We start from the raw sequence: 16,742 nt of genomic DNA, 5'->3' as shown, positions 1-16,742 counted from the left end.
ATCATTGGCGAATATTAAAATGGTATAGAACACCAAAACAGTTGGTATGTATGATAAGTGGACTCAGTCCAAAATGTTGGTACTGTGGGGATAAAAATGCAATATAAAAATATATGTGGCTAGAATGTCCAGAGGTAAAACATTTGTGGGAAAATGTTATAATATATATAGAAAAATATGTGAAGGTAAAAATAAAGATAAACATAGATTTATTATGTATAGGCATATTGGATCATATAACAATAACAATAGAACAAAGAAAGAGAAAGTTATTCAAACTCATGATCAGAGCGACCCATGCAGTAATAGCATTGGGGTGGAAAGACAAAAAAATCTGGACAATGCAGAAATAGTTGGAATATATATGGGAGCAAATACAATTAGAAATTTTTGACATAATGTCAAGAAACCAAATATGGCAAGAAAAACAAAAAGATATGAAGTGGATCTGAGCAGCAGTGAGCAGCAGTGGCGTAGGAGGTTAAGAGCTCGTGTATCTAATCTGGAGGAACCGGGTTTGATTCCCAGCTCTGCTGCCTGAGCTGTGGAGGCTTATCTGGGGAATTCAGATTAGCCTGTACACTCCCACACACGCCAGCTGGGTGACCTTGGGCTAGTCACAGCTTCTCGGAGCTCTCTCAGCCCCACCTACCTCACAAGGTGTTTGTTGTGAGGGGAGAAGGGCAAGGAGATTGTCAGCCCCTTTGAGTCTCCTGCAGGAGAGAAAGGGGGGATATAAATCCAAACTCTTCTTCTTCATCATCATCTGGACGGAATTCAAAGACTGGTTAAACGAAATTGGAATTACAGGAGAAAAATGGACAAGAAGATTGAAAAGAATGGACCTGCTGCTGCACATCTAAAGAAGAAAAGAAGAGGGGGGAGGGAGAAAAAAGGGAGAAAAGGATATGGAGGATGAAATATAAGATGTACAATATAAATCTGTAATAATCCAAAATATCAATAAAAATATTGTTTTTTAAAGTTAAAGTTGCGCTTGTATACAACCAGTTGTTAAATTATTTGAATCCCACCACTGGTGTCAAGGATCCCGGAGTGCTTACTCAGGGCAAATGGTGTGCGGCCCCTTGTTACGAATCAAACCCCTCCCACACAAAAAGGTCTAAAATATTTTTTGGCTTTATTTAAAAAGAAAACAAAACAGTTCATGCACATTGATATCTGCAACTGAAGATGGCGCAGAATAACAGCTGGAAAACAGCAATCAAAACCAGAATTGTATTGTCGAAGGCTTTCACGGCCGGATTCAACTGGTTCTGGAGGGTTTTCCGGGCTGTGTGGCCGCAGTCTGGTGGATTTTGTTCCTAACGTTTCGCCTGCATCTGTGGCTGGCATCTTCAGAGGTGTATCACAGAGAAAAGTCTGTTTCTCACTGTGTCAGGGGCCCCTTCCGCACACGCAAAATACTGCGTTTTCAAACCACTTTCACAACTGTTTGCAAGTGGATTTTGCTATTCCGCACAGCTTCAAAGATCACTGAAAGCAGTTTGAAAGTGCATTATTCTGCATGTGCGGAATGAGCCAGAGTGAGAAGGGAAAGTATAGTGTGGTATATTGTCCATGTCCCAGGGTGGGGAACCAATCATTCAGTGTTTGGGTGGAACTTGCTTTGCAAAGGTGTGGTTGAGTGCATTGTATTGCGGGGGGGGCGGGGGTATCAGTCCCTTTTTTAAGTACTGGGAGCCAGGCCCTGCTAATCTTCAAAGTCTCTTCTTTCTTATTGAAGTTGTCCTGGTGTTTGTGAATTTCAATGGCCTCCCTGTGCAGTCTGACATAGTAGGCTTCTGAATTGTCCAAAATTTCAGTGTTCTCAAATAAAATGTTATGTCCAGTTTTGTTTAACACATGTTCTGCAACTGCAGATTTTTCAGGATAGTTTAGCCGACAGTGTCTTTCGTGTTCCTTAATACGAATCTGAATGCTGCGATTTGTGGTTCCTATGTAGGCTCTAATTTTTAGCCAGTTGCAAATCTGCCTTGCAGTGGGTGCTGATGAGGAGTCTCCAGGCTCAGTTGAAGGAGGAAGATTCTTTGAACCCTCTTTTGATCTGCCTTCCGGTTCAGGTTTGTCTATCTAAATGACATCTTTTCCCAGAACAGAGACAGAAACTCTTTCTGCTCTAGCCCCTGAAAATGTTTTGGAAATGTTTGCAACCCCTTCCCGCCCGCCACCCGCCGCGTGCCTCATTTGTCTGCATTCACCCCCTTGAAAATGTTTCCTGGCTGCCATTTGTGGTTATTTTTTTAAAAAAAAAGATCTGTAGAACTGATGCAACAAAGCTTCTAAGCCTCGTGCTGTGATTCTCTAGGGGTTGTGTCTAAGTAGCTAGGTAAAGCAGATGGGAGCAGCAGTAGCGTAGGAGGTTAAGAGCTCATGTATCTAATCTGGAGGAACCGGGTTTGATTCTCCGCTCTGCCACCTGAGCTGTGGAGGCTTATCTGGGGAATTCAGATTAGCCTGTGCGCTCCAACACACGCCACTGGGTAACCTTGGGCTAGTCATAGTTCTTCTGAGCTCTCTCAGCCCCACCTACCTCACAGGGTGTTTGTTGTGAGGGGGGAAGGGCAAGGAGATTGTAAGTCCCTTTGAGTCTCCTGCAGGAGAGAAAGGGGGGATATAAATCCAACCTCTTCTTCTTCTTCTTCTTCTTCTTCTTCTTCTTCTTCTTCTTCTTCTTCTTCTTCTTCTTCTTCTAAACATGACTCCCCGGATTTTTTTAGAAAAATGACAGAAATAAGACTGCCAGCACGAATTCAGAAAATGGCGCCAACAAAGAAGTCAAACAAGAAAAAGAGTTGGATTTATATCCCCCTTTCTCTCCTATAGGAGACTCAAAGGAGCTTACAAACTCTTTTCCCTTCCCCCCTCACAACAAACACCCTCTGAGGTATGTGGGGTTGAGAGAGCTCAGAAGAACTATGACTACCCCAAGGTCACCCAGCTAGCGTTTGTTGGAGTGCATACGCTAATCTGAATTCCCCAGATAAGCCTCCACAGCTCAGGCAGCAGAGTGGGAAATCAAACTGCAACTGAAGAGTGGCTTGGGAAATGTAAATAATTCCACACAAAAAGTGAAAACGTTTCCACAAAAGAAACTCTTCCAAAGAACTGTTCTCAATAAAAGAAGCGCTTGGGAACAGATTGCAAATAAAACGTTTTGGGCTTAAAAACCATGCGGAACTCCATGGAGGAAATGTTTTATTTTGTTTGATTTGGTTTGTGTGGAAAGGGGTAAGTGTCATCAACAGACCTCTGTAGACAAACACTGAGATACCCCCAAGGTAGTCACAATCTGTTTCATTCTAGATGATTTTGCCAGCTGAGATCACCGTGCTCATACTCCAAAAGAAGGTTTCTCAATCGTGTGAGCAGCCAGAGTCTTATGCAATAGCTTGAGCATTCCGGTTGCTTTGGGGACATTTTGGCAACTCCAGATCTTGTTGAGATCTCAGTCCCAAGAGAAGGGAGCCTCAGAAAAAAGTAATTATTTGCCTTGTTCCAACCAGACAGGGAGACACGGGATTGAGCTCAGCCCCTGGGTCAAACGAATCTGCAATATTTTTAGCAGTGTCAGTTTCCTTCCAAACCCTGGGCAAACAACTTGTCAACGCACGCAGACATAGGTAAGGAATGCTCCATTCTAATTTACTATTCTTCATAATTTTCCCGCTGTAGCTCTTCCTTTTTTCCAATCGCCTGGTTTTGTTTCTTCTATCTGAATGGATATAATCTCTGTTCTCTTTCCCTACGAGCAAGAGTCTTTTTGTTTTTGCTGGAGCCGCTGTTTCCCAGAGAGAAAGAGAGAGAGAGAGAGAGAGAGAGAGAGAGAGAGAGCAAACTAATGGTCCAATTCCCTTTGAGTTTTGCCAGCGTATGATCCAGATAACGTTCTAATCATCCTGTTATATCGCAGTATATTCTGTGTTTTTGTGGTTTTTTAGAGTCAATTTGTCAGATTTTTTTTTAAAAAAAACTTAAAATGCAGTTGCAGGGAACTGAGATTGTCTTGTTGACCTCTTGCCAACAGCTACTCCAAAAAGATTCAGCATCATAAACTGCTTCTAAATTTGTTAATCGTGGCTAGATTGGTCTTGGTATGATATTGGAATTCAGCAAACTTTCCTCACAGAGCAAGAAAGTTTAATTTGAAATGCTGGGTTTGTGAAGATTGGTTAACAGTTCTCATGGGAAATGGAGGCATTCGCTGTGATAGTCTGCTGTGGTACAAATTAAGAGAAATATTGTGGCCCCAGGAAGATTAATGACATTTTATCCCAGCGTAAGTTTTTGTGGTCGAGACATACTGTCAAATTGGAACCAAGTTATGGTGAACGGCAAGGATCTTTCAAGGCAAATGGGAAGCAGAGGTGGATCGCCATTGCCTTCCTTTGCAGAGCCTTCCTTAGTGGTCTCCCATCCTAGTACTGACCCCTCTTAACATCTGAGATTGGGCTACACCATGCAGCCTTCCACCCTCATGATCTAGAACCTTCTACTTATTCAGTCAATACTCCAGGCAATTCTGTTTAGTGATATGTGGAAATGTGGAAGTTGAAGTCCTGCAGGCACTATTGACTCTACCTTTTTGTAGCCATTTCAGGTCGGGGAAACGGCATGGGGGTGGGCTTAAGTCCTACGAAGCTGGGGTTGGGGGTAGTTTGGTGGCAAGCCTCATTCTTGTCCTCCAAGTTCAGCCGTGTAGTTTCTTTAGAGGGCTGAATGATAGAACGTGGGGTTTACTGTCTTCCTCTCAAAAGATAGTACTGATCTCTGAAATGCGGCCCTACAAACAGAAATCTGCCACAATTTATTGTGGGGTTTTAGGGATTTTCCACACTGCCTTTGTAAAAAATTTTGGCTGCCAGTTTGTTTATTTATTTATTTATTTATTTATTTATTTATTTATTTATTTATTTATTTATTTATTTATTTATTTATTTATTTATTTATTGAGTTTGTAGACCACCCCATCCCTGAAGGGCTCTGGGCGGTGCACAACAATATTCATTACAATCAATATAATTATTAATCCAGTAAAATCTATTAAAATCTATTAAAAGCAGCGGTCAATACAAAATATCAAAATGTCATAATATCAGGCGCCCCAAAAACCCAATTTAATTAAAGGCCTCCCTAAAGAAAGGGAACGGCCGGACTCCCCTCCAAGAGGGTAGCGTATGATGGTAATCAGATATAAAGAGGAGGGGGGCGCACATTTCAGCGACTGGACACTCCAAAGGCCCGGTGGAACAGCTCAGTCTTACAGGCCCTGCGGAACTCACCAAGGTCCCGCAGGGCCCGGACAGTTGGAGGAAGAGTGTTCCACCAGGCCGGGGCCAGGGCTGTGAAAGTCCTGGCCCGTGTGGAGGCCAGTCGCATCATCAAGGGGCCAGGAACCACCAGCGAGTAGGGGCATATGGGGTAATGCGGTCTCTGAGGTACGAGGGTCCCAGGCTGCGTAAGGCCTTAAAGGTCAGAACCCACACCTTGAAAATGAGTTGCTAGTGGATTTTTTAAAAAACCTTTTCAGACACAACCATTTGTGTCCCGTTTGCAATGCAGGGTTCAGGTGTTTTTTTTAAATGAAAACCCTTTTCTCCCATACTTCAGTATCGAAGGGCAATTCCAAAACACCACAGAGTCCTGTTCGAAATCTCTGTGGCACTTCTGAAAGAGCCCCCTTTTGACATTCCCACACATTCCCTTCCTCTGCCATTTCTGTTCTTTCAATAGACACAGATTTTTTTTTTGATATATCGCTGTGTCACTGTGCCTTTATATTGCAAAAGTTGTCAGAACACGTGCAAATGTTTAGATGAGCAAAATCTAAATGACAGCTGGACCCTCCTTCTAACAGGTGCCATGTGCAGATTAGTACCGAGTGCACAGCTTGTACCATGTGCAAGCCTGATAAGGTGAGGGCACCTGATTGGTACCACTTTTGTATATAGTTAGCACAGACAGCAGTGTGGTGGGTGCCTAAAAACACCTGTGGCCTGGCAAAGCACTTTGCTAGTAGATAGCAATAAAATAGAACTGCATTGGTGACTGTGTGTCTATCAGTTCTTGTCTACATTGCGTCCTACAAGGTGGTCTACTCCCAGTAAATCCGCTGCTTCAACAAAAGTAGTGACCATTTTAAAAAAACTGCAGCATGGCTTGAAACGAAATCAGCAATCCACACATAATTCATCAATGGATGTAAACGCCAATTAAAACCGAGGTTAAGAGCTCATGTATCTAATCTGGAGGAACTGGGTTTGATTCCCAGCTCTGCCGCCTGAGTTGTGGAGGCTTATCTAGGGAATTCAGATTAGCCTGTGCACTCCCACACACACCAGCTGAGTGACCTTGGGCTAGTCACAGCTTCTCGGAGCTCTCTCAGCCCCACCCACCTCACAGGGTGTTTGTTGTGAGAGGGGAAGGGCAAGGAGATTGCAAGCCCCTTTGAGTCTCCTGCAGGAGAGAAAGGGGGGATATAAATCCAAACTCTTCTTCTTCTTCTTCTTCTTCTTCTTCTTCTTCTTCTTCTTCTTCTTCTTCTTCTTCTTCTTCTTCTTCTTCTTCTTCTTCTTCTTCTTCTTCCTGCTTTGATTTACACTGTCAAGGCAGCAATAGAAAAGATGGGTGAAAACACCATCCCACTATATTCCAACTGGTGGGCTGATTTATGTTAAATCTGACACTGTTATGCCACCATGACCACCCCCACGACCTAAACAAGAATGTCATTTTCGCCATCTGATTTTGTGCAATTATTTATTAATTTTAATTGGTTTTATGTGATGTGTAACTGGTTTTATTTTGGGGCGTTTCCCCACTCTCCCCTATCCCCCCTATGCCGCGCGCTGCTCTCAGCACGCGGCATCCCTGGTGCGCGCCCGGGCATCCCCACGACCCCACGCTCTGTGCGGGGTCATCAAAAGGCGCCGTTTTCTCCAGCACCAGGGATGCCACACGCTGAGGGGGCGCGGCAGCAGCAGGGTGGCTGTGCTGTCGCTGCCCCTGTCGTGGGGAGTGCCCAAGGACCCCGCGTTACTTGAGGAGAGTAGCGCGGGGCTTAAGGTAAGTGGGGAAAGGCCCTTAGTAAGTTTTAACATGCATTGTGCACCATCCAGAGCTCTTCGAGGGTAGGTGGTATATGAAATCTAATTAACAAATACATAATAAATAAAATGTGAAAAGGCCTGTCTATTCCATGATTCATTCTTCACACCACAGTTTTCATACAGGAGCTGCGTTAAAGGAGGTAACTGAGGGGCAAAAATAAAAGCAATTAGCAACATGTTCTAGCAGATCTTGTCTCTTTGTAGTATGTAAGTCAGACCTGAACAGTCAGTGGAAGTGTAAACAGTTACCTTGGAGCACTTTCCACTATGAAAGTACTCATAGAACTGGTAGCGTGAATGTGCTTTCTGAATCGACAGGTCAGCAGGCAGGATGGTTTACCACCAGTTTGAGATGACAAGGCTGCACTTCCCAGAGCCAACGTGGTGTAGTGGTTAAGAGCAGGTGGATTCTAGTCTGGAGAACTGTGTTTGATTCCCTACTCCTCCACATGAGCGGCAGACTCTTATCTGGTGAATTGGATTTGTTTCCCTGTTCCTACATGAGAATCCTGCTGGGTGACCTTGAGCCCATCACAGTTTTCTCAAAACTCTCTCAGCAACCTCACAAGGGGACTGTTGAGGGGAGAGGAAGGGAAGCTGGCTTTGCAAGCTACCTTAAGTCTCTTTCCAGGAGAGAAAGGGGGGTAAAATACAAACTCTTCTGCTTCTTTCCCTTCCTGTTATGTCTAAAGAAAACATACTAAAGAAAACAGAATTGTAATTCTATCCTGCATTAACCATTAGTCGACCTTCATTCTTGCAATGCTTAAAACATACCTGTCATTGCATTTTCTTCTCCACTTCCTGATCCCTGAAATTGGCTTGCAAGTGGATTTTGCTTGTCGGCCTAGTAAAATCCAGCTGCAAAGTGCACTGAACATCGATTGAAAGTGCATTATTCTGCATGTGCAGAAGGAGCCTGGGTTTCCTCCAGTGGAACTGATCTTGGTTACCTGGTGGTCAGTGGTAATGGTGGGAGATCTTTAGGTCCACCTTGAGGTTCACAACCCCAGTACAGAAAGAGGAAGAAAGCAAGAGAAAGCCCTATAGAATGGATAGGAGAAAGAATGACCTGAGGTGGGCATAGGGAAACTCATGCAGACAGAACCAGTGGCGTATTTGCCTAGGGACATGGGGTACCCTATGTCCCCAGGCGCCCCCTAGTGGGGGGTGCAAAAATTCAGGTTTGTTTGTGTTTTTTTGTATTTTTTAGTGTTTTTTCCAGTTTTTGGCCTGCAGGGGGCGCAGTTTTTAGGCTAGCAGCACCAAAATTTCAGGGATTTTTCAGGAGACCCTCCTGATGACACCACCCCAGTTATGTGAAGTTTGGTTCAGGGGGTCCAAAGTTATGGGCTCACAAAAGGGGTGCCCCATCCCCCATTGTTTCCAAAGAGAGATAATAGGAAATGGGGGCTACACCTTTGAGGGTCTATAACTTTGGACCCTGCAAACCAAACTTCACCAAAAATGGGTGGTATCATCAGGAGAGTCTCCCAAAGATGCCCTGAAATTGTGGTGCTGCTAGCTTAACAATTGCACCCTCCAAATTTCCCCAGATTCTCCTTTTAAATCCACCCCTTTCGGCATGGACTTAAAGGGAGAATGTGAGGTCCACAGTTTAAACATTGAAAGTAATGATGTTTCAGGGTGGGGGAGAATCCACCCCAAAACAGCATCACTTTCAATGTTGTTTTAACTGGGGACTCCAGATTCTCCCTTTAAGGTGGATTTAAAAGAAGAATCTGGACTCCCTAGTTTAAACACCATTGAAAGTGATGCTGTTTGGGGGTGGATTCCACTGGAGGTGTTTTGTGAGAGATGATACTGACATTTGTTTGGTAAATGTTTTGCTGGGGTGATTTGTGAGAGATTTATTATTTATTATTTATTATTTATTTATTTAATTTAATATACCGCCCCATCCCCGAAGGGCTCTGGGTGGTGTACAACATACAACCATAAAACTATCATAAATACAATTAAAAACAGCAGTTACTTCCTAGAAAAGGCATCTCACAAAAGACCTTATTTAACTTAAACTCAACTTAATCCTCCTAAAAAAGGAGGGGGGAGACAGTGGGTCTCGATGATATTGAGAACCCATGGAATGGGGGGGTCTCAATGATATGGAGAACCCAGGGAATGGGGGGCACACGCAGCGGCTGGCCTCTCCAAAGGCCCGGTGGAACAACTCAGTGTTACAGGCCCTGCGGAAATCGCCAAGGTCCTGCAGGGCCTGGACAGCTGGAGGAAGAGTGTTCCACCAGGCAGGGGCCAGAGCCGTAAAAGCCCTGGCCCGAGTGGAGGCCAGCCGCACCATTGAGGGGCCAGGGATCTCCAGTAGGTTGGCCTCTGCCGAGCGCAGAGGTCGAACCGGGATATATGGGATAATGCGGTCCCGAAGGTACGATTTACATGCTTAATACCCACTTGCACTTGCTTGGAGCTGTTTCTCAGGCTAACAACCTACCTCATAGGGTTGGTGTGAGGACAAAATTAGGAAAGAGAGTTGGTAGGGAGAGAGTTACGTATGTTTTGCTGAGGGCGGGAGGTGTTTTGTGAGCTGGTGCAAAAAATAATTGTTTGGTTGTGGTGGGGGATGGTGGCCGCCCATACCGGGGGGGAGCAGGGCGCCAAACTCAGGTGTTGTTCCCGGGCTCCAGTTTGCCTAGATATGCCTCTGGACAAAACAGAGATAGCACTTTAGGGTACAATATGGAGGACACTGAGAAATCTGAGGTGGGGTAACAGAAAAAGAGGAGACAGGAACAGACTTGTTGTGGTATGTGGAAAAAGAAAAGGAGAGACACCAAAAAGTGAGTTGAAGAAACCTGTGATGGTTCAGAGAAAGTACACAAAGAATGAATGGGTTCCAATGAAAACACTAGCTTAAAAATGTAACTAAAATACTTTCCATTGTGTTGGGTGTATTTGGTTAGCATAGCAGAGTTTTCCCAGTCATGGAAACATGATAGCGTAGTAGTAGTGCAGTAAAATCAATCCTCCCATGAAGTAAATTGCAAAAAGGCAAAACTTACCAATAGATTCTTTCCACATTCTTGTTGCAGTTGAAAGATAGAACACCTAAAGAATACATTTCCCTATACAAGTGGCCAGATAGTCCAGTGTCATGTGAGTGCAAGTATAGAATATTTGCTGCTGCAGGAGAGACCTGTAGAAGCATCTGACTCCATCCAGGTCCATGTGGAAAGTTATAAAAGAACAATGGCTAGTGAGAGTGACAGAGAAGGGGTCAGAGGGCAGCTCCCAGATACAAAGAGAGGAACATCCCATCAAGAGATAACACTTATAAACTTAGGTCAATTCCGCACTTGCGTTATCGACCTAAGTTCGAGCTGCGTTCGACCTAAGTGCTCCGCACAACCACTGGGATCGACGTGGTTTTGTACCAGCTTCACCCCATGTAACGGTCAAATTTCCGACTCCAGTTGGGAACTACTACTTTTTCAGGGAACCACACTCGAACTCAGCTCGATTCCAGTAAAGTGCGGAATCTCTGGTGCCAGGAGTCCCCCATTCAGCCAATCACAGCTGAGTGTTTCGGGCATGCGTACAGCTGACCAATTAAAAAATGCCACCTTCGTCCCTCCATTCCTGTGGCAGTTTTTTAAATAACGTGTGTGGGGATAGACGGAACATGGCCGTAGAACAGTAGCCAGTCGGAATGGAGCAGCGAAGAGGCACAGGATGATTCCACCCTCCGAGCTGGAATCAAGCTGGTTGCAGTGGGGAACAACAATGGCTTCGACCTTGGTTAGTACCCTTCTCAGGGAACTGGGTCGAACCTATTTTACTCGTGTGCGGAATCGCCTTTAGATAAATTTAGCCTCCCCCCCCCCCGTGTCCAGGCATGCTGAGTCTCCTTCACTCCAACAATGTGGCACTCTTGTATTAATAAAAATATCCCTCAGGGTGTTGCAAGTTTTGCTTCCTACCCAAGTTGTGCTTCTTTACCTTTCCTTAATGCAGGGAACCATGGGCAAGAGAGTTGCAGTGATTGGTGCTGGGGTGAGTGGGCTGACCTCTATCAAAGCCTGCCTGGATGAAGGCTTTGAGCCCACATGCTTTGAGCGGAGCTGCGACATCGGAGGGCTCTGGAGATTCACAGTGAGTAAAATGCCAAATGCTTCAGAAGTGTACCAGCTTTAAGCCCCAGTGGTCTGATGAAAGAAATTCAGGGAGAATACTAGAAAAGTTGAACAACTGAATGCTGACAAAACATGCAGTCCTCGTTTACGAATTGGCGAGCCCAGGTTCTGTGTTTAGTCTTTGGTCAAAAAAAGCTCTTGATATGACATTTGGGAGAAGGTGTCGGAGATGCCTGGTAAAAATATACGGTGATCCATTTGAGTTCCACAGCCATGGTCTCCAGAAGTTAAATCTGAATTTAAATGGTGAATTCTTCTTGACTTTCTTGGCTTCTAAACTGGATCGTCCCTGGATGTGATATCATTTGCCTGTTTTCATTCTCCTGGTTTTTCATTAAGTATTTCTCCCGTGATTTTGAGATCAGTGGTCTGAAAAAGCATGGGAAATCTAAAACAACAACAACAACAACAAAACAATTGAGCAACCAATTGAAAGTTAAACACAATGCAGTTAAGAAGCCAAGCTCCAGCAAAAACCTGGTGTGGAAAAGCCCTAGGTGAAAGTTGACATTATCTGACAGAATATTGGCAACCCCAGCTGAGAATACTTAAAAATAGCAATCTGTTTCTCCCCTTCAGGACATACTTTGTGGAAGGCTGACAAATGACACTTAGGTGACCATCAACATTCACCAATGTTTCTCTAAGGCCGTTTCTGCATGGCCACGATTGGTACACGACGCCGACCCAACCCCTCTGGGACTGTTCGCACGAACGGTCCCAGAAACAACTGGGAAGACGGCACTGCGGAGCGCCGTCGCCCGGTCAACCTACCATCGCCATGGCCATCCGGCGCATCACCGAGGCCTGGGGACATGCCCCCCCTGCCCTGCGTGACTGCTCTGGCGTCGCAGGGCAGGGAGGCCGTGTCCCCAGGCCTCGGCGACGCACTGGACTGCTGCAGCGACGGTAGGTCTACAGTTCAAAGGTCTACAGTTTACGTTTTCCGTAAACCTCGCTGGGGAAGCGAGGTCGGAAAACAACGGCTTCGCACCGCTTGGCAGGCGCGAGGGCGGCACGGCTGTGCAGCAGCTGCGCCCCCTGTGCGAACAGCTCCCTGGGGACGGCGTTTTTGCCGTCCCCAGGGCGCTGTTAATGGCCTGTGCAGAAAGGGCCTAAGTTTCTGGACACTTACAACATTTGTTAAGCATTCATGTGTGAATGACAACATTCTCCAGGTTTCAGACTTTCTATTCATCAGCCCAAAGTTTTCAGGATCAGGCAAGCCAAAATAAATTTCATTGAGACCCTCCCCCATTGAGCTGAGAATTTGGAATGGAGTTGGCCTCTGGTCATTTTTGAATGAGTGAGGGGGCTTGAAAGAGACCTTGAAAGATATCTCCGTAATGCAGTTAAAGAATGCTGACAGAGTTGAGAACTCTTCTTGTAATAATAGTGCATCTGTTGTCTTCAGAGCAGACAAACGTTTCCCCTCAAACGTTGAAAACCAAAACATGACATTTGCTTCCCAAGATGTGATTTCCCTTGACTCACATGTTTTCATCCTACCTTTCTGCCAAGAATGGCTTACTGGGTTCTCCCCTCCTGTGTTTAGGCTTCCCAACAAACCTGAGAGGTAGCTTAGGTTAAGAGAGAGTGATTGGCTCAAAGCACTGACCTAGTGCCAAAGGGATAGGGGGCAGGTGTGTGCCAGGATGTGTGTGTGGGGAGGAGCGTTCTGGAGTATTCCGGAGTGGGGCAGGTGGAGGTGTGGCAGGGGCACTCGCATGCCCTGGGCGCAGTTCCCCCTCACTCCACCTCAGCTTAAAGAAGAAGAGTTTGGATTTATATCCCCCCTTTCTCTTCTGTAGGAGACTCAAAGGGGCTGACAATCTCCTTGCCCTTCCCCCCTCACAACAAACACCCTGTGAGGTAGGTGGGGCTGAGAGAGCTCTGAGAAGCTGTGACTAGCCCAAGGTCACCCAGCTGGCATGTGTGGGAGTGCACAGGCTAATCTGAATTCCCCAGATAAGCCTCCACAGCTCAGGTGGCAGAGCGGAGAATCAAACCTGGTTCCTCCAGATTAGATACACAAGCTCTTAACCTCCTACGCCACTGCTGCTCCTTAAAGTCATCCAGTAAGCCTCATGGCAGATTTGAAGTGAGGTCTCCCAAGTGTTAGTCTGAAATTCAAACGACTCCAGCTCCTTTAAGAAGATGAGAAAAAGAAGCGTTTGGATTTATATCCCACCTTTCTCTTCTGTAAGGAGACACAAGGTGGCTTACAAGCTCCTTTCCCTTCCTCTCCCTACTTTGTGAGGGAGGTGGGGCTGAGAAAGTTCCGAAGAACTGTGATTAGCCCAAGATCACCCAGCAGGAATGTAGAAGCACAGAAACACATCTGGTTCACCAGATAACCTTCTGCCAATCAGGCGGAGAAGTGAGGAATCAAACCCAATTCTCCAGATTAAAATCCACCCGCAGTGGCGTAGTGGTTAAGAGCAGGTGCATTCTAATCTGGAGGAAACGGGTTTGAATCCCCTCTCTGCCGCTTGAGTTGTGGAGGCTTATCTGGGGAATTCAGATTAGGCTGTGCACTCCCACACACGCCAGCTGGGTGACCTTGGGCTAGTCACAGCTTTTCGGAGCTCTCTCAGCCCCACCCACCACACAGGGTGTTTGTTGTGAGGGGGGAAGGGCAAGGAGATTGTCAGCCCCTTTGAGTCTCCTGCAGGAGAGAAAGAGGAATATAAATCTGAACTACTCCTCCTACTCTCCTCCTCCTCCTCCTCCTCCTCCTCCTCCTCCTCCTCCTCTTAACCACTACACCACGCTGGCTCTCAGGAATTCATAATGGAGATATTTATCTGTAGCTACTAACTATGATAGCTACATATCCCTCTAAACATAACTTTCCAGCCGTGGCAGAGGGGAATAACTGTAGTTGTCCTGCCTTTCTCATGGACTTCTGAGCAGTATTTGGTTGATTGTTGTTGAAGATAGGATACAGATGACCAAGGGTCTGATCCAACAAGGCTCTCACTATGTTCTTCTCTTCCAGGAAACAGTAGAGAAAGGCAGGGCAAGCATCTACAAGTCAGTTGTCACAAATACCTCCAAAGAGATGTCCTGTTTCAGTGACTTTCCAATGCCTGACCACTTTCCTAACTACATGCACAACTCCAAGTTCCTGGAATATCTGCGACTTTATGCCAAGTGCTTTGATCTGCTCAAATACATCAGGTTCAAGGTACATTGATGCCTTTTCTACCACCTCTTTGTCATGGTTTCTTAACTTGTAAAGCAGAGTTAGCGCAAATAACGAAGCAGAGTCAATTGCTTTACTGAAATAAAGTTGTTCTGAAGATAAATGGCGGAGGAGGAGAGTTGTATGTGATATTCTAAGCTTGCTGGAGGGAGCACAGAGGAAAAATGTTCTAAATAAATAATGTCTCCTTTTTTGGCTTCTTGGCAGACTCCTGTTATCCAAGTAGAAAAAAGCAAAGATTACTTGACCACTGGTCAATGGGTAGTTGTCACTCAAAATGAGGACAGGCAGGAGTCGTCCATCTTTGATGCTGTTATGATCTGCATTGGCCACCAGATAGAAGCCTACATCCCACCGCTGGAGTGTTTTCCTGGTATGCAGGGGATCTTGCAGCTCCACAAATGGCTGAAACTCTGACAATGGCTTGGTTGTTTGTATGAAAGGGTTAGAAAAGGTAGAATCTGGGCGAGCTACTGAATTTCATGCATTGGGAATGGTATCATCACCAGCCTAGCCCAGTTGTTTCGCCAAAGCAAGAATTCTTTGATGATACTTCCAGAGCAGGTGCAACTGAAGGGGGCTTTGTGCTAACAATGGAACTCCCATGCACAACTGTTTTCTGCACTCTTTTTTGTTTTTCTGACTGTTCACTTCCCCACACACAATCCACAGTGATGCCACATAGGTCCCATCAAAAGAGGAGGTTGCATGAGCGACTTCTTTCCTGCATTTGAACTCTGCCCTGACCTGGATGGGCCCAGCTATCCGGATCTCATCAGATCTCAGTAGCAAAGCAAAATGGGCCCTGTTTAGAACTTAGATGGGAGACCACCAAGGAAGTTCAGGCAGGCTGCATAGAGGCAGGCAATGGCAAACCACCTCTGTTCATCCCTTGTCTTGAAAACCCTACAGGGTCTTTGAAGTGTTGGATAATCTCCTTGGAGAGATTACACCTTTGCACAATGTGCAGAGTGCACTGGCGGCTGGAGAACAGCAGAAGCATCTCCCAGACATGCGTGTGAGCTTTGGCACAAAGAAAATCGGAGTCGTTTGTAATTTCTAATCTAATAAAAGGAGGGTGCTGTAGAAGGTTAGAGGGTAAGTGCTGTAAAAGGTTAGAGGGCAAGAAAGAGAGGTAGTGAGCAGGAGAGCGCCGGAAGGAAGGAAGTCCCTGACAGTATCAGTCTAACATCAAAGGGATAGGGCCAGAATGATAGGCCCTTTCTTCACTGGCCAAATACAGCGTCCCAGGGACGGCAAAAACGCCATCCCTGGGAGAGCATTTGCATTGCAGATTCGTATGTGTTGCTTTCAGCAGCAGCAGCCATCCTGAGCTTTTCTCTCCCCGGGCAGCGTGTGAAAGGTTGCCCCCCTCTGAAAAAAGCCTCTGCTCATTGAGTGAGGGTTTTCGTAAAAACAGCTGATCTCTGCCGGGCGAGAGAAAAGTGCGAACCACACCACCGGGAAGATGCTACTTTCCCCATTGGCTCCACTCACCATCTTGTGCAGTGTCCCTCTAGAGGGCTGCAGAGACCCGCCCACGCTGCCCTCTCCGGCTGGGGGCGGAGTGGCGGCCATTTGCACACTAGTGTGTGAACAGTCCCCAAGCCTCCACCTCCATAAATTATGCCAGTGGAGGCTCGTTTCCGCCCGTGTGCAAAAAGGGCCATAGTGTGAAGTTGTCAATCCTTAGGTCCCTATCTAGCATCTTGCTTACTAGTAAAATCCCCTCTGTGGTTAAGGCAGGAAACAGCGTAAAATCCTTCTTTTCCAACATGAAGGAAATGTATTCATTCCTTTAAGATTAATTCCTTAAGTTTACTTAAAAATCATTCATCCAGCATGGCAAACATTTGGTTCTTCCTGGCATGGCTAGGTCATAAACAATACAACCTCTTGCCCCTCATTAAAGTTGTCAACTGTGTTTGTGTTTACATAAATGGAAATTGAATGTCACAAGGCCATGTCCTAAGACCTGACAGACAGGTCTTAATTACCCCTCCCTCTTCCTGGTCTAGAGGGGAAGATGCCATAAAAAAACCCTGACAAGAGACTTCAGAGGCATTCTCAGATTCATTCATTCTAAGATTCAACTCATACCTTCAATTGTATTGCTCATACTTGGAACTGTTTAGACCTGAGAAAAACCTGTTTGTAAATTTTCTTTTATTTCCTTTCCTTTTAATAAACTTTAAAAAACTCAGCAGTTTGAGAGTACCTGGATCAAGGACCCTG

At 45.6% G+C, this 16,742-nt stretch overlaps 1 protein-coding gene across 2 annotated transcripts in view; it reads left to right on the top strand.

Moving 5' to 3' along the window:
• Positions 1-3,426: 3,426 nt before the first annotated feature.
• LOC125432353 (dimethylaniline monooxygenase [N-oxide-forming] 2-like) overlaps positions 3,427-16,742 on the top strand; it is a 30,964-nt gene continuing 17,648 nt past the window's right edge. Inside the window, exons 1-4 of one of the 2 annotated variants that reach the window (XM_048495801.1) lie at positions 3,427-3,644; positions 11,121-11,258; positions 14,301-14,489; positions 14,715-14,880. In XM_048495801.1, the coding sequence (XP_048351758.1) occupies positions 11,127-11,258; positions 14,301-14,489; positions 14,715-14,880 (487 nt within the window). In that variant the 5' untranslated portion in view covers positions 3,427-3,644; positions 11,121-11,126. Of the gene's footprint in view, positions 3,645-11,114; positions 11,259-14,300; positions 14,490-14,714; positions 14,881-16,742 lie in introns of those variants that run through there. The other variant, XM_048495800.1, reaches the window with a different exon arrangement.

This window comes from Sphaerodactylus townsendi, linkage group LG05, assembly GCF_021028975.2.
Source record: "Sphaerodactylus townsendi isolate TG3544 linkage group LG05, MPM_Stown_v2.3, whole genome shotgun sequence".
NCBI classification, from domain to species: Eukaryota; Metazoa; Chordata; class Lepidosauria; order Squamata; family Sphaerodactylidae; genus Sphaerodactylus; species Sphaerodactylus townsendi.
This window is presented reverse-complemented; position numbering and strand designations above follow the sequence as displayed.